The 22,303-nt window shown below is 36.4% G+C and overlaps 2 protein-coding genes across 5 annotated transcripts in view; one reads left to right on the forward strand and one right to left on the reverse strand.

Moving 5' to 3' along the window:
- cnpy1 (canopy FGF signaling regulator 1) overlaps positions 1-6,605 on the forward strand; it is a 13,420-nt gene extending 6,815 nt beyond the window's left edge. For 2 of the 4 annotated variants that reach the window (XM_016567086.1, XM_016567084.1), the window contains exons 6-8: positions 4,446-4,655; positions 5,215-5,311; positions 6,225-6,605. In XM_016567086.1, coding sequence (XP_016422572.1) covers positions 4,446-4,655; positions 5,215-5,311; positions 6,225-6,265 — 348 coding nt within the window. In that variant the 3' untranslated portion in view covers positions 6,266-6,605. The remainder of the gene's footprint in view (positions 1-4,445; positions 4,656-5,214; positions 5,312-6,224) is intronic. The other 2 variants (XM_016567085.1, XM_016567087.1) reach the window with 2 other exon arrangements.
- Positions 6,606-11,088: 4,483 nt separating this feature from the next.
- en2b (engrailed homeobox 2b) lies at positions 11,089-14,110 on the reverse strand. Its single transcript, XM_016567088.1, has 2 exons — positions 13,577-14,110; positions 11,089-11,786 (listed from the first exon to the last, which is right to left on the reverse strand). Exons 1-2 carry the CDS (start codon positions 14,046-14,048, stop codon positions 11,470-11,472), a joined length of 789 nt encoding a protein of 262 aa, XP_016422574.1. The 5' UTR covers positions 14,049-14,110; the 3' UTR covers positions 11,089-11,469.
- Positions 14,111-22,303: the final 8,193 nt, after the last annotated feature.

The following is a 22,303-nucleotide window of genomic DNA, read 5'->3' on the forward strand; positions in this document are numbered from 1 at the left end:
TCGATGGATTTTTTTTTTTTTTTTTTTTTTTTACTGTTATTTCCACTTCTGGACATATTAGGTTATTACACTTTTTTTATTTTTTTATTTTTTTCTTGCCTTCAATTATGAATGTCTAATCCAGTTTTCTAAACTAAATTTGTCTTTTCTATCATAAATTAAGTTTTTCTGACTAAGATAAGCATATATGTCTCGTAGGTTATTAATTTTACTGACTAGTTTTTCATATGAATCATCGATATAAAAGGCCAACATTAAACTAACACTGAAACAATTTCTACTATCTTGTATGTGAATAGATTTCATTTCTTACTTTCAGAGGGTTCCGAAGTTAATTTGAATGATAACTGTACAATTTAAATGTGTATTCCATTCTGGTTACTTTGCAGGACTAAGATTCTTTAAAAAAAAAAAAAGCCCTGTTGGTTTCTATTATGGAATAATATTGCTAGTATTACAAAATAATCAAACTTGGTGAAACTAATGCTAGAACCAAGCCTTTTTGGAAAATCAAAGGGTGCAAAGCTTGGTTCACATAAATCCTACTTTAAGCTCCGCCCAGGTTTGGCAGTTGCCATAGTAATATAGCAAGCATGACTAAGCACCAGTAAACTCAAGATTTTACCAGAAGCATAGCTAGTGCATTTTTTGCATTGCCATTTTTCCATTAAAAAGTACATGCAGCAATGCAGTTAAAAAAAAGTTGATACAAATTTGATTCTAGTTCAGATGATTTAAGTACAAGAAATGATTAAAAATCTAGGCCTGATCATTAATTGTACAAGTAAGTATACAACATTATCTCATGGGAAATGTATATTTAGCCATATTTATTGCAGTACAACGATAGGCTGCTACAAGTTTTTTTAAAATATACGTTTCCTTCTATTTCCTGCTGGTAATGTTCTGATTTGTATATTGTCGAGATGTGTTCATCCAAAAAAAATGAACTTTCCATTTCCCTTTTTTTCCACCTTTTTCACCACCATTCGATTTTTAAATGATTAAATCGATTGTAATTACTTTTTTTTTTTCTTTCTTTCTTTTCTAGCATGCATGGCGATTGCAGAGGAGATTAACTATTCAGTCAGTCAAATTGATCCAAAAAAGACTATTCATGTTGGTGGATTCAGACTTAAACCCGATGGAAGTCTTACGGACAAAAAGGTATGATTCACCGTTGAGTGCTCCAGAATCAATTTATCGCATTTATCATCATCAGTGCATTTACAGTTTCCTCTAAAGTCATTTCCTCTTCATCCAGGATGATTCTGACAGGCAACTTGGGGTATGTCTTGCTCAAGAGCACAACCTTGATAGTGATAAATTGTGGAAAAGTTAATCTGTAGTGAAGGTAGAACTTGCATCATTCCGGTTTGTGCCCCAAGTTTTCAGTCTTTACCACCACTATATGTGACCCTGGAGCACAAAACCAGTCTTTAGTCGCTGGGGTATATTTGTAGCAATAGCCAAAAATACATTGTATGGGTCAAAATGATTGATTTTTCTTTTATGCCAAAAATTACAACTACAAAGTATCCGAAAAGATACTCAAGTACAGTAACTAATTACATTTATTCCAATACTTTACACCTCTGCCAACCATACATCAACGGAAAGCTTATTTATTCAGCTTAAATTTATAATGTGATGTATAAATCTCAATTTAAAAAAATTGACCCTTATGACTGGTTTTGTGGTCCAGGGTCGCATATTTATTATGAGCTTTTAGTTACATTATTAACACAGACTGAAAATATTCTACAATATACTGATAAGAGCTGAATTGTAAGTTTCACTTTTAAAATGGATTTTTATTAAGATGCAATTGTAAATTGAGGTATTTAAATTTTTCTTGAGATCTGTGTATTTATTTAGTGATTAGGCTAGTTGCGTTACAATTTTTCCCTGGTGTTTATAAGCTTGTTCTGTTTACTTGAGTAAAGGGAGCCATTTTTACTGTTTACTTCTCAGCAGTGGTGTCAATGTGTAAAGGTCAGACCCAATGAACTCTGAGCCCTGACCCCTGGTATCCAGGGACTGTCATTAGGTGCCCGACTCCACTATTGATTTGGGGTTAATCCCCTTTTGATTGTAACTGCTGCCTAATAACAAGTGTTTGTTCAGTTCTGACTTTTCCCCTCCCCTATTAGGTCGTTTCAACTGTGGGTAAAATGTTTGTCATCCTGCAATGCAACAAGAGTAATGCTCTGACCTAATTGATGATGGGACTTGAATGGGAAGCTTGAATTTTACTATTGATTCATGTACACTGTTTGGGCAAAAAGAAAAAACACAAACCTTACAGGTATTGTTAGGGATTGAGAAAGAAATCTGTTATGTCTTGCTTCATTGCAGATGAAACAGTTGATTAATGAAGTACTTAATTTTTTGTTTCATGCATCTGTCTTTTTTCTTAATTTGTCATTTATCAGCTCATTGAGGTGAAGTCAGGAATTTGGGTTTTAATTGCATATTATGCTTTAAATTGTGGCTCAGGGAGCTGTAACGAGATTTTGGTCAATATCGAGTTTTTATTTTTCATTGCAAATTGAAAAAAAAGCTAAGAGTGCAATACAGTTTTTCAAAACTGTGTAGCTTGTAACAAGTCTAAAAAAAGCCACGGCTCTCAAATGCCACTGTGAAGGGCGAAAATGTTTTGTGCTGTACTGAATTATGTTTAGCATATTTACTTATCACACATAACCACCGTAACAGTGGTGCCGGAAAATGAAGCCCGATCCATGTGGTTCCTGAGTATCCCATTTCTCTTCAATAATAAAGAAGCAAAGCAGGATCAGTGTAGCAGAACTCGCGCACTCTTCCCTGAGAGTGACTTCACTTAAAAATAAATGCTAATTAAAGCTCGCCAAATCCCTCCCTGTTTCTCTTTTCATACTTGGCTTGGTTCACTTGCCCAGAAGCTGTAGGTGAACCCCTGCGACGCACCTCATGTTTTTAGCAGATTCACCAAAGATAACCTTCAACAGCTTTGCTGAAAGGTCAATTTATGTATAAATAATCACTCAACAACTCTCGTTCAGATCCTATATCTAATCTATATGTTTTTTTGTGTGCATATTTACACTTTTTAGCCATTTTTTTGGGAAAAATGAAATGCCCTACAATGATGCCTGGCTCTCCAATGGGAGTTCAGTGAAGGATGCATCCCTGAGAAGCCTTTTCTCTGCCTGGGCCGCCTTGCCACCCCCCTCTTTATTCCTACAGAAATTCTTTATTGACAGCTTCTATTCAAACCCTTCAGACTGTTATGGGGAGGAATTTAATTCCCCACCATTTTCAGGATTGCATGATAAGGACTCGGCAGAGGATGCGGCACACAAGCCATCCTCCGCTAGATCCAAAGGCGAGATTTTTATTGCTTTTGGACTTTTGTGCACGCCAGAATCTCTCTTATTGTTCTCCGGTGGTTAGCCCGAAGTCTCCTAAAGTTTTGAAATGAGTTTGGAGTGTAATTGGTGAAGATCTCAAATATGATAATTCAGTTTTAATGCAGAGGATGACGTTATACCCACATTGTTTGAAATTGATAGGGTTTAAACGTCCTGCACCGATCGGCTCCTTCGTTTGCTGATGTTCTTGCTCGTAGTTGTTCGTATATTGTCTTATCTTGCGGTCCATCGAACCGCATTCAGCTTTTTAATTAAAAAGATGGGGGATGTGAGGATAGGTTGCTGTCCTTCCATGGGACCTTTTATCTTATTTGTGACCAGATGGCAGCGAGCCACGGAAGCCTCTTTATGTCACCGAGCCTCACAAGAGTGGAGGGGGTAGAGACGCCCTCATAATGTAATCAGTGAGACCGGAAGGGTCCATACTGTGTCTGAAAGGGGACAATGGGGTCAGGGATATATCTACATCGCAAGAAAATCCAGCTCATCTGCAACCTGTCCTCTTTCCAATAACCCCCTCGCCCCCAACCCCGCCACCCTTTGACTGGCCTGACAAGGAAGACTTCCTGCTTTGATCATTGGAGGGTGGAAGAGATGAGCTGCCCAAGAGAACCAAAGGATGGGACTCCACTGTTTACCCTGCACTTGGCTGCTGTTGACAACTCCCCTCCCCACTGCTTACCCCCCGCCCTCCAGCCTTTTCACTCTCTCCGCCCCCCGTCACCCTTTCCCCTTTCCCCTTCCGGGGGAGGCCAAAGGGGCGGGAGCAGGGTGCACCTTGACCTGTCTAGACACCACAGTGTGTTTTTGTTCTGTTGCCAAGGCAAGGGAATCTACTTTTACAACTTTGGAGATGCAGGTTAAAAGTCAGCGTCGTGGCACAGGGGATGTGTTTAGATGGGAACGGAAGGAAAGGTCATCTAAGTGACCTCAGTGCCCTACTTTTTCTCTTTTTAAGAAGGGGAGGTTCGGTTTTGGTAACTTAGTCAACTAATTTTTCTATAATTTTATTCTGAATTCTTTTTCTGATAGGTTCCTCTGGCTAGGTCTGAGGCTTACTTAACTGAACTGCTTGAAGAAGTTTGCAATAGCATGAGCGATTATGCTCTCTATGAGGACCCGGACACCAAAGAAAAGAGCTACAAGAGATTTGCACCAAGAGGAAATGATGGCGTGAATTTTCCCGATTTTAAACATTTTAAGTTTGATGGACCAGAGAGTTCCAGTGCCTTGAAGTTTGCTGTGAGTATAAATTTGATATATTTGTCATTGTGTATATTAGTATTTTTGACCGGCCTATATACACATTAAAAAGTGAGTTTCCCACATTTTTTCAGAAGCTTTTTTTTTTATTCCCATATTAATTATTTTGATTTTGTTTTTTAATCATATGACAGTTGTATAGTATCAAACTACAAATCATAAGTTTAAAAAAATTGTAGTGATTTTTTTTTTTTCCCAAAGTTTTATTTCTGAAGGCCTTTGAAACATTTACATAAACTGAGATATTTCATGAATCATCAAAACTGACATTATTTTCCTAAACAAAGTGACATGGCCCTACGGTAATTTTAGATTTAGGTTGTTTTTTATAATTATAAATTTTAATTTGTTATTATTATTATTATTTAATTTTATTATTATTATTATTATTATTAGTTATTATTAATTTGTTATTATTATTATTTAATTTGTTATATGATTGCTGTTCATTTTTCCGTTAATTACAAAGATAATGTCTAGTGCATATACTGTACAGTGTTCATAGAATGCTCATGACTGTTTTTAATGTCTTTTGCAGTGTGAAAGCATTGTGGAAGAGTTGGAAGATGATATCATCTCCCTCTTCGCCAGTGAGGCAGACCATGTGGCTAAGACGTTGTGCAATGAAGTATCAGGTATTTACATATGATGTGACATACCTTCTTTCATTCATTCATTTCATTCATTCATAGAGCGTTAAACATGTTCACACTGAAAACCTGAACCATAGTGTTGTCTTGATTTGCTTTGTGCATAAACAGTGTTCCAGTTTTTCATGCATTTCTCTAGTGCGTTTCTGCATACAAATATCAATGCAGTTTTTAAATGATCGTGATTTTATTTTATTTTTTTACTTTAAACAGTCAACAATGGTTTCATTGTTTTTATTTTCTACTTTCTGCTTTTTAAAATCAAACTTCTAACCCTATGAGATGTATAATCTAAATGTAGCCTTTTCTTTTCGCATTATGCCTCAAACAACCTTGTAACCTGTAAAAACTGTATTGCAGTTTAGTTTTATGAAATCAAAATACCGCAAACACTTGGAGTCTTTAAGCAGAATAGTGTTAATTTTGCTGGAATTCTAGTAAATTTAGACATTGATTACAATATGTAAGTATGTGAAATACCATTATTGCTAGCCAGAGAATGTGAAAGTGTACAGAGTATGTGTATAAATTTCAGTTCAATGTACATTAAATACATATGCTGTTAAAGTTTTTTTTTTATCTTGTGCCTGCCATATTTAAATCTTAGAGAGACTTGTTTATCGGGTTATGCAAGTAGTTGTACAAGTCGTCACTCTGAAATAGGATTTCAAAAGTCTATCAAACAAGTGTCTATGATAACAAAATTCAAAAGCAAAACTGTCAGTCAATTTTTTTTCTAAACTTTATTTTTTTTGTGTGTGTGTGTGTGGCAGAAAAGATTTTTGAACTTTCAGGAATGTAGCAAGAACCTCGGTTAAAAGCTTCGCTTTTTTTTGCATGAAATTTTTGTATCAAATGCGTCTAATTCTATGCCTTATTGTTTTCTTCACATATCCAGGTCACTGTAAGAGCTCCGTTTTCCAGCACAGTGAACTTTAGTTCCAGATTAGCGTCTGCTGAAGAACACTCAAAAACCTGGACCAAAAATGAAGACTTTAAATATTTTCCTAAAGTGTGTTATTGTTTAGAATTTTTTAGTAGCTTCAAAATTATGATGATAAAAATTATTTGACGTTCATAAAGCGTATTACAACTGCTTCCACTGTTGATTAGTAGGCACACTCTTCCTGTATTACTTTCATATATAATATAATATTATATACTGAACCTGATTTTATTCCGATGACTTGTAATTTAATTTACATGTTTAATTCCTTAGTTCATTTTAACCTCAATTTAGTTTCATGGCATTCACTATGGTATTACCAATGTTATTTATGAAACGTTTACCCGTGATAAAAGAAAATAAAATATTTCAAATATAGTGGTTAAATGAGTCATTTGTTTTCATACTTGGCACTTTTTCCTGTTCAGAATAATTTGTGTGAGGAACTGTTAACAGCCATGTAAGATGCAATGGCAAAAAGACAGACTTTATTGTCCCAAATCGTTTCACAGCACAGTCTGCTTGTTTCGTTCTGATGTCCCATGTCTGTTCAAGTCGGGCTTTTGAACATGGCCGCTGGGTAAGCATGATGGCATGCCTTTCGCACCCTTCCCTCACAGCTCCCTCCATGCAGAACTACGCATGCGCCGCTGTGGCGGCAGCACAGGGGCAGGTCCTGTTTTGGGAGAGTAAAGGAGCAAGAGACGCCATGATTGCTCAGCTCTGTGAGTTGGTCTGGATATGGGTGTCAGCCAAATCACTGAGGGGGAACATGACAATACTCACTGCTTTCTCTGATATTGTTGCATTGTTTAACAAGTCTGCTCTCTGTGCGCAGTGGGGAAAATGTTACATATCACAAGGATATATTCAGGAATCTACATTATCCCTTTTTCTTTTGGGAAATGTAATGCCTAAGTGTTTCAGATGATCATTGATGTAAATGAGAAAAGTAATATTCACTTTTCTGCCATTAATGAAGTAATTTCGTTAGGGTTTTGCCTAAATTGAATGTATAATCCAAAGAAAAGTTATTGGAAAACTTTATTTATTTATAGAACTAAATATGATTTATAGAACAAACATATCCTTTATTTGTATTAATTTTTTAATGAGTGTAGACTAGTAACCTTGGTATTAAATGTCTGCACTTGCAAGGTTTTTGGTCCCAAAAGTGCTAGATCAGCCAATGAAATACCTGAAGAACACCATCATAAGTTCAAAGTTATGTAATTGTTGAAGGCTGCGTACCTTAAGATGAACTTTGCTGTTCTTGCAAGATTTTCAGTTCTCAGGTCACCTTTTTTTCATACTAACCTGAGATTTTCTGTGCATGTAACCAACCCTACTCTGGGAAACTGCTTGCTGTTTAGAAAGTTGGTTGTGACTTTACAAAGTAGCTTATTTCTATTGTGTTTACCCAGCTCTGTGTTTGTGCTTTGAGCTTAAGTATGACAGATCAAGTGTTGTCAAGGTGCAGTGGGCTGTGACTCAAAACAAAGGGAACTGGACAGCTAAACATCAATTTCCCATGCATACAAAATGCTTTTATTCTAGCTAGAGCTACTTGTCTGCCGTAGAGTGGAGATATCCTCAATGAACGCAATGCTTTTTTTCCTTAATCACGTCAGCTGGATGATTAACCATTTTGTACAATTACCTAAGTCGCTCAGAATGGACCTGAAGTTATACACATTGGAAAAAATGTAAGTGAAATTTGATCTCACCCTTAAATTCGCTATAAAGTTCAACCGCTGAGCTGTGGCGTTAACTTGTATTCTAACAAGATTAAAATATATTTGTCCTGGAGATTAGCATACTTAAATCCTTTTTTGCTTTTTCTGAACTGGCAGTGTGCTTTGATCTGTGTTGCGTGGCAAGAGCCTGGCTTTGGCTTGGCCATCCGAGTGCCAAGTGTGAAATTGGCCTGATGTCATCCCCATTCTTCACCCTCTACATCTTTCACTGCCTTAATTATATTTCCGCCACAAAGCCCCAGCTCTTCATTGCATATTCAAGTTTGACTAGGAAGCATTCAAAAACTAGATAAATGACTCCGTTGGAAAGGGGACAAGATAGGCCTTTCTCTGATAAGCAGACAGGGAGATCAACACCGTTCTGATATGTATTTTCTTTTCTAGAGTGACTGGCCTCAGGAACCCCAGCCATTCAGACTTTGGAAAGACCTGTTTAGGGAGAGGAGAGTATCAGTGTGTGTTATCAGTTCATCAGTGATAAATAAAAATGGTAGAATTCAAATCCAGATCAGTACCTCTGAGGTAACCTGAGTTATGGGGAACTGGCATGGACATCATTTTCATTTTTAAGCTAGGCTTTTAGCGCTTCATATTTTGTCTGTCCAGCAACCAGTCAGAAGTTGGCGGTATGCCTTCTTGGACAAAATAGTTGAAGCAAGAGTGAGAGTCCTTGGGAATTTCTGGATGTGAGTTCTAGGAATCTCGTCCGACCATTTCATCTCAACTTCGATTGCAGAAATGTTCTGTTGGTGTATAAAGTGAAACCAATTAATGAGATGCCTTTAAGATCCGTGCTGAATTCCGAGGTGATGAAACGTGGGCGAAGTGAAACGAGCCACCTGCAGCTGTGACAGGAGGCTTTGACCTTCAACGGGGTCTCCCGGCCACAGACTTCATTCAGGAGCCTCGCTGCGCGTCTGAGCGGCAACTGCCTTTTTCTTCCCAGTGAAGCTCGTCAAGTCAGTGACCGTTGGGCGTTACTTCCACATACAAGCTTGGCAAGAATAGAAATGCAGATTAGATTCTCTGGCATTGAGGAACAGGTCAGTGCTGGGAACGGTTCTCAGAGATAGCTCGCCTTTTGTGTTGGACCTTTTCAGTAATGGGCTACGACTTTTCTTGAAATGTTTTCATGGCGTCAGGTAACACTGAAGTATGTGTAAAGTTTCTGGTAAGAGTTACGAGTGCAGCAATGCCAACTAAACACATATTTACAAAGTTTAGCTCAATATCGATAGTATCTCGTTTATTTCATTTTAGAGTATTTGCGCAAAATTATGCATAGGTTTACTTTTTAGACGGATTAGGTACGTTTATCATTTAAGAGGTGATGAGTCGTATTTCTGGTTATAACTTGTGTGTAAATTAGACGTAGTTAAAACAAAGTTTCGCCGTTTTTAAAGTTTTTTTTTTTTTCATGCTCGGAATTTTACAAGTGAAATTACATCTATTAGCAGCATTTGGACTCCCCCAAGTGTTGACAGTTGGACTAAATTTGGCTTTGCAGCATAGTTTAGTTTTTTTGTTTAGGCCTATTCATTTTTTTTGTTGCAACCAAATCACGTTAGACGCCAAATAAACCTTGGGACGAAACCAGATGTGTAGCATGTCTCATAATAAAAGAAAAATTACTTTTGATCATTATAGATCGAGTTTTACCAAATTTTGTAAACTGGTTGTTGCTGCAGCCCATGCAGTAGTACATCTGTCAATGTGGCCCTGTTTTGATGTATTCAAACTGTGTTACCGTATTACGAATTTTTATGTTTGGCTGTACAAGATTTTGTGAACTTTTTATTTGTATTTTTTTTTTATATTGCTAAGAGGTTTATTTTTCTCAAATGTTGCACTATGTACACAGTAAGGTTGTGCCAAAGTTAACTTTATTTGTGCTTTCCAGTTGAATGTGAATCAAGGCCACCTATTTTGGCTGCGTAATCACTGTTGCATCCAGCAAGACTGTTTTTACCTTAATTTTAGATAATGAGCCTCGTGCTCTGTGTGCCCCGCCTACTTTTAGAAGCTTAATTTGATTCAATGAAAAGGACAATTCAAGTAAATGTAAAGTTATTTTGCCTTTTAATTAATGCCATGTGCTACTTGCCATTGCCTTCTTTTCAGACATTTCAGACCATTTGAAAACATTAATTATTAGCTCTGCAAAGTGCTACAATAAATCTTATTGCGTTCCAATTCTCTTTTGAAACCGTTACACAAGTAAACGCTATACAAATTATCCTCTGTTTAATGTTACACTAAATCCTATTGATATTAAAAAAAAATAAATAAAACGGTCTGTTTACTTTTTACGCCTGTACTGTCGATTATTTGTCTTTCAGTGGATTTGTTTCAGTTCTTTACTTTTCGTCTTTCTACTTAATGTATTACAACACTTCTGGACAGATCTTATAACTTTTTTCTAAATCATTATCCGAGTCTTTTTTAATTTACGAAACGTTTTGCCAATATTTTGGAGGCAGTGGTGGTGATGATGCTCTTTTTCCACAATATGTACTTTTAAAAGGGGAGAATACACGACAATTGCAGACTTTATTAAAACATCCACTGCTGACAAGATTTTAAATAATATTCAGATAACCTTTTAAGAGAGTTGGGTTTTTTTTTCAGCTAAATAACAATTGTAATTTCATACTGAAGTATAAAATAGGGGATGAAACGAAAATGCTTCTGTAAAATAAACTTGCCAGATATCCATTTGGAAAAAGATGAGAGAACTTTTATTGTACATTCCCAGCTAAAGTCAACAGACAACAACTTAAGTCAAGTACTTGCATTAGAAGTGTAGTTTTGAGGTTTACTGACTCGTATGCATTCAGATGTCTGATCTATTTCCTGAAAATGTGAGGATATTGGATGTGTAGCATCCTTGCGGATAGTATTTTAGACCATAGCTCTTTTAAATACAATATACTGAATTATTGTAAGCATGATATGATGATATGCAATGTTGTCTTTTTTTAAATACCATGTCTCTAACACAACTCCAGTCAATAAAGTAAAACATTCATCCAGTAATAAAATTATGCATGAAAACAAACAAACATCTAAATCAGATAAAACATTTTGACCATTTATTTTAAATCACAGTCGCCTGAATGCAGCAGGAAAAATCTTTGGACTTCAGCATGGATTTAACACGTTCACTTGTGGCTCAACGTCAAGTGTCAATCAAATCGCTCCCTCTTTTTTTAAATAAAGAAGCGTCCTTTTCTTCGCGCGCTATATCTGAAGTTTCAGTAAGTGTACAGCAGTGATACTAATTGAAAAGGTTTTACACCACTGTACACGTAAAGTGTATATATACATAAAATATTGCAGAATCAAATGTCATACATATAGTTTTCATCCGACTAATGCTGGTATTTTGTACACTGGCCCTTGCTTAGGATTATTGCATTTCAGATGTCCTGTCCTTCACGTTAATCACTGTCTGATTTGTCGTCCTTTGCTGTTGTGGCGTGATTGTATAGTCCCTGTGCCATCAGGTGCAATGCAAGTGAGTTTTTGCTCCCCGAAGCTTTTTTAATCTTCGCTCTTTTGTTCTGAAACCAGATTTTGATTTGAGACTCGTTGAGGCCGAGTTCCTGGGCCAGTGCTTGTCTCCTCTGCTCCGTCAGGTAACGGTTATTCTGGAATTCGTTCTTGAGTCTCTGGAGTTGCTCGGCTGTGAAGGCTGTTCTTGGACGCTTGTCTTCCTTGGTTGGATTTTTCTTCTTTGGTTTGCGCGATCTTGGTCCTGCATTTCAGAAAGTAACGAAAGAGATTACATTTTGCTCGTGCCGTAAATGCACATAGCCTATTAATGTTGTATCAGTAGTCTATTTTCAATATAGTTGCTTAACAGGCTAATACCACTATTAAAAATAATACAACAATAATCAATAATGCTGTTTCGATAACAGTGTTATTTAGAGTTACTCGGATCAAGGATTGTTTCAGATCAAATGTTGCAGGGAGTCTGCTCTAGTTTTGACTATGGAAGCATGGTGTAGTAGTGGTGGTGTGGGTGGGGGTGGGGGTGGGGGTGACTACCAGAAAGGGAGGGGTGAAAGAGGTTTTCCCCTCTTTCTGTTACCATAGGAACTACATTTATAAGAGAACGTTTTTGTAAACTTGCTCTAAGAGTAGCACCTGTTGTTCAATGCTAGTATACTACCCACTGCTTATTCTATTTTTAGTTAATTGTTAGGTAGCCTAAACAAGTGCACCCAAAGGTTCCGCGTGGTCTGAATACTGACAATAGATTGATCGGCAGCCTATGAGATGAGCCCTTGCTCGCACCCTATTTTTACACATTTTATTTAGCTTAAACGGAGTATGATTTCGATTGTAGACTGCTGTTATAATACAATATTAATATTTTCACGTTGTGTAATCGAAAAATCAATTTAAGGAATCAATAAACGTACTCGCATCATATAGCCTATACATCTTTTAAGTTAGTGTGACCTTTCCAAATATTCATCCCTGTTATAGCTAACAATGTAGTGTGCTTCATTGTATAAAAACTTTGGTAAAATTATGTTCACAGACTGCATATTAAAAATGGGTTTAAGATGTAGCCTATTCGCAAGATTATTGTAGAATATATTAATCAGAAGTTTCGTCGTGACAAAAAAAAAACTTGTGTTGGCACTTTTTCGGAAGGCCGTTTTCAATTTGAACTTCATTTGAAATTAGTTCATTAGAAATGCTGAAATATTGTCTAAAATTGTCCGATTTTTTTTTCTATCTTATGCCGTTAAGTGCAGGAATAGCATATTTATTTCAGAAGCTAGTTTTGAAGACCTCTGATTTAGCATTTAGCTTCTGTGGTGCGTCCAACTCCATTGTCAAAAATATGCTAATTAAATATCAACAAAGACATCGAAGTAACAATGGCGCAAAACTACTCGTTCCTTTTTAGAAAATAAAGGCAAAACTGTACCATAATTACCATTACTAAAATTGTACAAAAAAAAATTGTCAGTTCTTCCTTTTCTTCAACAACTTAAGAAATGTCAAATCAGACATAAACCAAGGGCCACATTGCACCGTATACGAAACGTAGTTTTTTTTTTTGTGGGGTTTCTACTGATTACATAATAAGCTACTACGCCTGTAAAATAATATATAATAATAATCATAATTCTGATTATTATTATGGTTAAAATAATATTTAAAACGACAATAAAAATTATTAGGCCTATTAATAATTCTACACATGTAGCCTATCATACAGCAGCAGTAGCCTATTTTATATATTTAAAATATTTAAAATATTTGTAAATATTGGATTTAAATGAATAATAATAAAATCTTCGTAGTTATTCCTTTTAATTTAAGAGAATAGACTCCCTGACTCTTGGCGGGCCGTTTCACATTCATGAAGAACATTATTCTTCGTTTTCGTGCCCCCTTTCCATCGACAAATTTGTGTAGTTTGGTGATTTATTTGCTCACATTCAGTCAAAACACAAGCGCGCTTTTACAACAGGTAATATTTGAGTACATAAATTGAACTTTGAAGAGAAAATAAATTCTTACCTGATGAAGGTCTGTCTGAATATCTTGTGCAATATACCCAAGCCGGCCAAAGCATTGGTTGTTTCGTCTGCGCAGCGTTACTTTGCGAGCAATCCGAATCTGAGCTTAAACTTTGATCTCCAGTCTCTGCGCGGGTTTTCAGAGGTGCGTCCGCGGTAATATCAGTTTTTTTAGACGCGCTCACTGGGTGAGGGCTCGAGGTTCCTTCCCCTGACACTGGAGCTCCTACCTGCCCTGATCCGGGAGCCGATGGACAGCGGTTCTCTCTTTCAACTATATTAATTTCGTCGCGCCTGGTTCCTTCTTTCCTGCGACCAAAGTCTGGTCTCAAAATGTTGTCGATGTAAAAGTTGGTGATTCTGTGAGGGAGTAGGTTTCCAGGTGCCTGCAACAGGGGTAGAATAGCCCTATTGGACTCATCGCCCGAATCCTGGCGCTCCACATCTCTGTTGCTACGATCATTTTCTTCCATAGTGAAACTCTCCAAATGTTCTTTTTAACCCCTTTCTCTCTAGCACACACACGTATGTTTGTGTTCCAGTTTTTGTGGTATATTTTCCTTATTTCTTAGTTTCACTGCAAAGAGAAACAAACAGGAAAAAAGGACAAATCCTTTTTTCTGATTCTTTTGTCGGTTAAATACGACGAAACCGCCTTGTGTGCGTAAAAAGAAAAAACATAGTTTTAGAAATTAATTCCACAGTGTGCCCCTTGCAATTGTCTTTATATCTACTTTGTAAAACATACAGGCAAATTTAATCTGTGCAGTATCAAAGCAGTAGACCTGCTCTAGTAAATAAGGAAACGCAAACTGGCTCTAGAATACTTTCACTACGGATTTTTGTTCTTATTTTTAATACGAGTCCCCCGGGTGACGTCGCAGTCCGGTATCCTAGACACGTGCCTTTGACCAATAAATGGAGCGAAATTTTATCACATGACCCAGTGACTCTCGAGTAAATGACAGCACCCAACCTCGCCTTATTCTCAATACTTAAAGCGATAGTACTCTATTAGCTTAAGTGTTCAGCATCCCAATATTTTGCCTTTTCAAATCACTAACTAATGAAAAGATCAACAAATTATTTGACAAACACATTTGGTTATTTGTCTGTATGTGGAAACGCTGTCTTTTTGAGTAGGCTCGTAAAATTAATTCGTTTATAAATCGCACTGGGGGAGGGGTGTGTTCATTTTTACACGTAATTCGGTGGTAGGTTACACACTGTCCAATTTCGTAATTTCGTAGTAGTCTTATTCCACAGTAAGCATTGCTGTGCTATTTTTACGGTAAAGTCAAAAATGTAAGTCTACACAAGTGTATTTAGGCCTGCGTACGATAATGAACTAACTAATTACGCACGGCAACTCTCTATGGAGCATCACTCAAAACAACTGTTTTCATTTCCCATCCGTTTCCATGTCAGTTTTTAATGTTTTACATGCATTATGTTCCTCTTTATAGGCCTAAATATAGGCTAAAACAAACCGCCATCATTTGGAAATGTTAGTAGTAGCCTGTAGCCTAGGCTATGCGGTGTCCCTGTTGGTCTGGCATAATTGTGTTGGGATGTGAATAGGGTATTTGTATCCAAAAATATTTCGTTAAATCAATCGCTTTGTTGTAGGCTATCGTTATAACGGTTCGCAAAGACTTATCGTGAGTCGCCGAAAAGCAATTCACTCCAGTAGTTTTAAATAGGAGTTGATGACGTGGCTGGGGCGCTTTAAAAGAAACCAGCGAAGCAAACCAACAGTGATCTTTGGAGCGTACATGGCGTCCTGGAGCGTCAAAATGAAACAAACGACCACTTTAGAAGTGAGCTTATTGGAAAGTTTCAGTACAGGTTTTTTTTACAGGCCTTGGTGCAAATTAGATGGGCTAAAAGGGGACGCATATGGCCCATGGTATTTGGCTACAGAGTATTAGCAGAGCTAACGTATCTCACTCTCGTGCTCACTTTTTCGTCCCTGGAAAATCGTGGAATAATAAAGACAACTTTTCGTTTTCATTTTCGACTTTACTGAGGGATCTTCGGCTTTATTTAATGACCGTAAGTTTAGATAAATCTTTGTCTGCATATCCAAAGTCGTTATTTAAAATAGAGAGACACATGCCAGTTACAGGACACAACCATTATTGTGGTAACAGACACATTTATGAAAATATAGCTATGCAGTAGGCCTACGCAGTTTTTGAATGGAATATTGACAGAATACTATACTTGTTTAGAATCGCTGAACTTGTTACTGGTGGCACGTCTGAATGTTCAGTGTAGCATCTACACGTCATTATGTGAGGTCATCATGGGCCACAAAAGAGCAGGGGTTTGGATAAAACTTTTTTTTTTAAAGCTTTTTATCAGAGTGCAAGTCTTTAATTTCTGGGTACTTGTGTGTACCTGTGATCATTGTACCTACTATTTATAATTGCGCTCGTAATGCTTGGACACTTCTATGGCTATAGCCTACTAAAAGGCTCTTCAATTTGCCTATTGTATTCTCAAGTATTTGATATCTATCATAATTAACTTTTTAAACATATTTTAACTATTGCAGAGACCTGTTAGGGCGCTAGCAAAGTATGTCTTTGCTTTAAATGAAGGGCTCTTTCATAGGCTATAGCATTGGGTTTGTTTAAATTAGGCTACCTATCTCGCCATACATTCTGTAGGCTACACAAAGAGTCTATTAAGCTATAATCTACCTATAAAGGCATGTTTGGGAAAAAAACATATTTTAGTGATGATAACATTGTTATGTGCAGGAGTGTTATCAGTGACATAACTATAGCTTATTGCAATCAAACGCCTACGCTCTCTCCAATTCCTGCATAGGCTACAAGCCAGTGCAATGCCACTTTTAATTCTTGTTTCAAAATATTTTCAAATGTTGACATAAAGATTAAAAACATTAAGAGTGAACAGTTTCTTCCGTATTAAGTTTTTTTTTTTTCAGTTTACTGTTTTGTAAATGTGAGTTTAATATGATGTTTTTAACATGACATTAAAGCTATGTTTGATTTGTAACGACAGTGCAAAGCTGAAGAAAAACATTTAAGTTTTCCTTACAAAGTAAAAGTCTTAATTATAAAGTAATGGTAAAGTAAAAATGTAAGTCTAAAATGTTTCTAAAAGACCGTGTGCCCACATGTGACATTTTTCACTTTCCCAAACCAGCCATAACAAAGAAACGACAAAGAAACGCAACACTTTTAAAAGTTGTCATATTGCGGCTCGGAGTAATTTGATGCACCATTTTTATCCTAGAGAATCACGTTGGCTTCTGGTGGTATACAGCCCGCTAAAAATCAACCATTTAACAAAACAGGAAACAAAAGCTTGCGCGTAATTGCAACGGCTCAAGTTCAGGATAAGTCTTTTTTATGAACATACTTTGAATCCAAATCATTATATGTTACATGTGTCTTCATTATAATCTAAATTAATAATGGCTCTCGACCTATATTAAAAGTCGAACAGACATGTTCTAGTTCTTGTAGAGTATTTCTAGTTCTAGTAGGCCTATTCTAGAATTTCTAGTTCTTGTAGTATTAGCACCGATCAGCATTATTTATTTAGAATGCTGCCTGTTTGTGGGTTTCCGACACTTTTCTCATTTCTGTTTTCTCCATTACAAAAGGTCTCGCGCAGAAGCAAAGAGGGATTTGTGAATGCGCAAGAGCTTTTGCCAGCTCACAGATCATAGAGCTCAGATCAGCACAGATGTGACCCAGTCAATGGATGTGATATCGGGCCTGGAACAATGCTGGGGTCACACGGGATCCCCCAGCTTCCTGTTGCCCTTTTGAAAACAAACTGAAGAAATAGGGGGCAAAACCTTGAGGGACTCAGAGGATGAGGATAAAGGTTACGGACCATTTCCTGTTTGAGACTGTGGAGCAGTGACACACATTCATATCACCATTATGTTGTGATGTTCCATTTCTGTAGGTTTAAATGTTTTTGTATAAGTTGGGGCTTTTAAATCTGTTTATCATAGCTATGACATTATTTGCATATATATATATATATATATATGCATATGCAAATTATGCAATCTTAAGTGGTAATAAAGTAAAGGTAATAAAGTTCTAAGCCTCGCGGGATGGAGCGGGAAGGGACAGCTGTTAGGCTCCCATAAGCGACTTGTCTGTGCAACAGGTGTATATCGGATGCTGTTCATTCAGTTCTCCAAATCTCACTTTACATCACTGTAATGTCGAAAACTGTCTCTTTGCGCAGAGTTCTCAATATGCTGTTTTGATTTAGGCTACTTTTTGGTCCAGCAAAGAAAGGTTATGCCAAACAAATTTCTACCTAATAATCATATTTATATATGTAGGCTAACCTTCCTTCTTCCTCAAGTGACCTTAAGACCCAAAGTGCCTTAAAGATATACAAAGGTCTTGACATTTTATGATCACAATTTCAGGTTAGCCGAAATTGTGGGACCATTTGCAATATACATGAAAATGAATTGTAATCTCTTTCATGTGTGTTTGTAGCAACACACCTTTTCTTGTGGATTTGCCTATGCCGCAAATCAGATGAAATTAAAACACTGCATGAAATTAACTTTGTGTAACTTTAGCATGAGTTTGTTTCTCTCTCTCTCTCTCTCTCTCTCTCTAATCAACAGCATCCATAAATTGTAATCTGATTGGCAAAAGTAGGTATACAATAAAATGCATATTATTTCCAAAATGTTTACACTTTTGAAAAAAAAAGGCCTATAGACCTCCGGAACATTGGAAGTAAGTATGGTTAAATCGTTCAATTAGCAGAGCTTTGTAAGAAACTTTTATAGAAAAGAAGTTTATAGGCTATAGCGCATAGCCTAGTACTGTAATCATGTCCTCAATGTTTTAGTTTTTCCTATAAAGCTTAATGTCTTTCGTGTCCCGATGTATTTATGAAAACATCATAACGACTTTTAAAGGACTGTCGAATAAAGAAACAAAGCGTAGGTCCATCTAAAATAATATTTTATAGTTTTTGAAACTAAAATGTTTTTTTTTTCTTCACTTCACCATTGTCTGTGCCAGTATCGCCCTTTGTTTCCCCTCAGAATCTTTTCGATTTGGATTTTTTTCTTTTATAAAAGAATCGTGTGCATTTTTTTTTTTTGAGAAGTAAAGAGCACGACAGAGAGAAAAGGAAGCGTGAAAAGATCGTAAGAGTAAAACTGGGCTCCCCGAAATCCTTTCTCGTTATTGTTTTGTAAAAGTTTGTCATTGTGAATCTGAGGTCAGGCATAACCGACTGCTGCACAATAGCGTCAACGCTTTGTGAGCACATAAAATAGAAAGTTCCAGCCAGTCAAAAGCTGGGTTTTTGTTACGTTCTCTGTTACTCAAGTTTAAAGTCATAAAAAGATGTGACATTTACATGAAGCTCTATTACAACAAACGTTTTCGGATTTTCACTATTCGTCTTGACAGTCATTTGATCTCAAAAGCCACTGCTCTTGACTGCCAAGCGTGATACATACGCATTTTATGGTATAGACTCCTTCTGCAGCTCGAACATCTATATTAATGTATTTCAGATCAATATTCAGAAAAGCTCACAAGGAGAGGAAATGCTCTGTCTCCTTCACCCCCCCTCGTCCGTTTTGTTCTGTATAGACTACAATAATGACTGACCCAGATGCTAATAATATCGGTGAAAGGACTCAGCGAGTCTCAATGGGGAGGAAATGACATGGTCATGTCATTCATACAACATCACACCAGTGCCATTCTATGACACGAAGCCTCTGACAAACATTTCGATTTCATCTAGAGACCACCAGAACAAACCGACTGAGTTTTGAGTAGCTTCAAAAGTTCGTAAGTTTTTCTTATTTATTTGTTCATGTTTTTAATTGGTTAGTTGTTAAAGCAAAAAAAGTTGAAACAACTCTTGTGCAACCCATAGCCTATAAAGAGGGAATAAATGAATTTTCTTATTTTTAAACTATATTGGCAAAATAATCATGTATTTACGTCCATTACAGTAAGAGAAACTATTTTAATAGGGATAGGTCATGGCTTAGGGCTCGGTGTACTTGAACTGTAGATTACATTAGCCTATTCATGATGTCGTTGTGAAGAGATATAGGCTATCCCACTGAGAGAACTATGTTTGACTTAATAATTCAAATGCTGTTAATTTGAACAAAACGACATTAACACAAATTTAATAAAGCACCACATTCAAAATGTGGCAGAATATTCGCTATTTGTGACTTTATATCCTTAATTAGGCTAATTACATTTTAATGTTCAACTCTTGATGAAAGTTTGGTAGTTATTCATTGCTTTTTGATGGTGGTTAATCTGCAGCTCTTTTGCTCGTCGAGTAATATTGTTAAACCCATTTACTGTAATCATTATATCGAACAAAATAATACAATATATAGGTAATATAATATATAGGATTATATAATTATTTTTTATATGAATTAAAATATTTATGCAATAAAAAGTAAAACGACAACAGTAAAGTAATATTTCACCTATAGTTTACCTGAGTGTATGGGATGCCATGCAAGGTTTGGCAGTGTCAGAATGTCATTTGGGGCCGAGCCTTTAATTGGATGTTGCACTGTGACATCACAAACCACCATTAAAGTAATCCCAGTGGTCGAAGTCTCGGTTAAAAAAACTGCTGCATGGCTGGAGGAGCTCTATTCAGCCATTTTGGTCTGAAATTTTCTTTAACTTTGACAGATAAACCATGTCTGCTGTAGTGTAAAGGACCCTTGTGCATGCCACGAGTGAAGGGCTGAGCTGCGGCTGAGAAAACACGCACAAGCGGTTACACAATTCAGGACAGAATAACAGTTGTATGTCGTCAGGATTATTATTATTATTATGATGAATCGTGCTATTTAATTTCAGTCCTGCGTTAAGACAATGCTGGCCTTCTCCGCAGTTACGTCTCTTGGTGTTGACGTTTTAATAAATAATATTAATAATAAAAAAAAAAACATTGGGCATCTATTGGGAAGGATTCTTGAAGCACCATGCAGCAACAGGCAAAACAAAAAGCGACAACAAACCAATAATTATTTTCCTTGTGATATTTGTGACATTTGTTATCTGGGTGAGTTTAATAATTACTTCTGGTCCTTCCTTTAAATAATTCCTCAAAGATATGAAGCCGTTTGATTACCTGTCTCCAGCGTGCCAAAATTACAAGGTAAAAAATACTTTTTCATCTCCTTCACGCTTAATCTTTATTTAAACTTTTATTAAATTTTCCGAGATCACCAAACCTCATTACACCTAATGTTTAAAGTGTATGCAAAACGGTGTCACTTGTATTACCATATGCATTTAAATTGGATATTAAGCTTGCGAATGAAATTAAGCTTATCACTCAGATGTAAAATAACCCTGTAAAACAATGTTGATGACAGGTATTGTCGCAAAAGTTCCACATCACTGATTTATTCATCCAAAAGAAGACAGCTACACAGATCGTATGTTTGTTTTATCATGGGAATTCATAAAAGACAAAACTTTATAAAGTTTAGGTTTTCAGTTTTCCGCGTTTTTTAATATTATTATTATTTTGCTGCGCTTTGTCTTCAGCAATGAATCATGTTCAAATCAAGAATTATTATTATTATTTTTTAAGTTTTTGAGTTCTTGATTGTCTTGATTCTTTGGAGATTTAAAATGTTTTGCTTAATGTTATGTTGATACGTTTTTCATTCTTCCGAAAACTGAATTCTGGGCTCTTAAAGAACCAGAACATAGATGTGTGATTGTCTTTGTGTAGATGTATTTCAAAATTTCATCACATAATGTTTTTAATTCATTTATAAAAAATATTCTCATATGGCATCAGATTGAAAATCCTTTTCTGTTCTAGTCAAACATTTATTAAATAAAATCCTTGACAAAACCATCCCTTCCGTTTTTCCCCCCAAAATCTTTTTTCAGTAGCTACTCCACATTTCTTCCATTTTACTGAACGTTTTAAAATTGTAACTTTTGATAGAAAGTTAGTTTAAAAAAGCAAGGATTTAAAGTTTGCTTTTCAACCTAATTAGCGTGATTAGACACCGTAACTTCAGTGACTTGAGCATGATATTTGCCATCTGCAGGGAAACGCATCAGCGGTGCGTCGGCTTCATTTTCCTTTGTTTTAAACGGACATTATGCATTTAGGGATGTAGCCATGTTCATTGGTGGTTCACGACCATATGGGTCGATGTTCTCATCTGTAAAACCCCACATCTCAAATTATGCTGCGTTCTGAATCTGACTTCGTGGCTGTTTTTGCCGTCCAGAAAAAAAAAGTCAATATGTGAGAGCACTATTAGGCAATCAAAGTCAATTCTCTGCCTGTAATAGTCGTGAAATAATGAAGACAGACTCATTTCTATGAATTTCACCTGCTAGATTTACATGGTGTCAAAAAATGTCAAACTTGGACAAATGTTGCGTCTTTGTGTCAGTACGAAATGTTACACTAGACTAGAACGTTTTGAAAATTCGAACTGAAATTAAAATTTAAATGTGGACGGTTGAAAATAATAGCACAAAAACATTGGTCTTTCTCGCATGAGATCGGTGACCTGTACAGTAACTAGCTATATTACTTTGTTTTATACATTTTGGAATGACATTGAAATTCAGCTGTGTACAAAGAAAAGGAGACCTTTTCACCCTACTTTCGGTAGTGCCACCCGCTCAAGGCATGACTGAAATGTGAGCTAAGGAGAGGTGCA

Source organism: Sinocyclocheilus rhinocerous, unplaced genomic scaffold (genome assembly GCF_001515625.1).
Source record: "Sinocyclocheilus rhinocerous isolate Xijiao unplaced genomic scaffold, SAMN03320098_v1.1 scaffold2065, whole genome shotgun sequence".
Taxonomy (NCBI): domain Eukaryota; kingdom Metazoa; phylum Chordata; class Actinopteri; order Cypriniformes; family Cyprinidae; genus Sinocyclocheilus; species Sinocyclocheilus rhinocerous.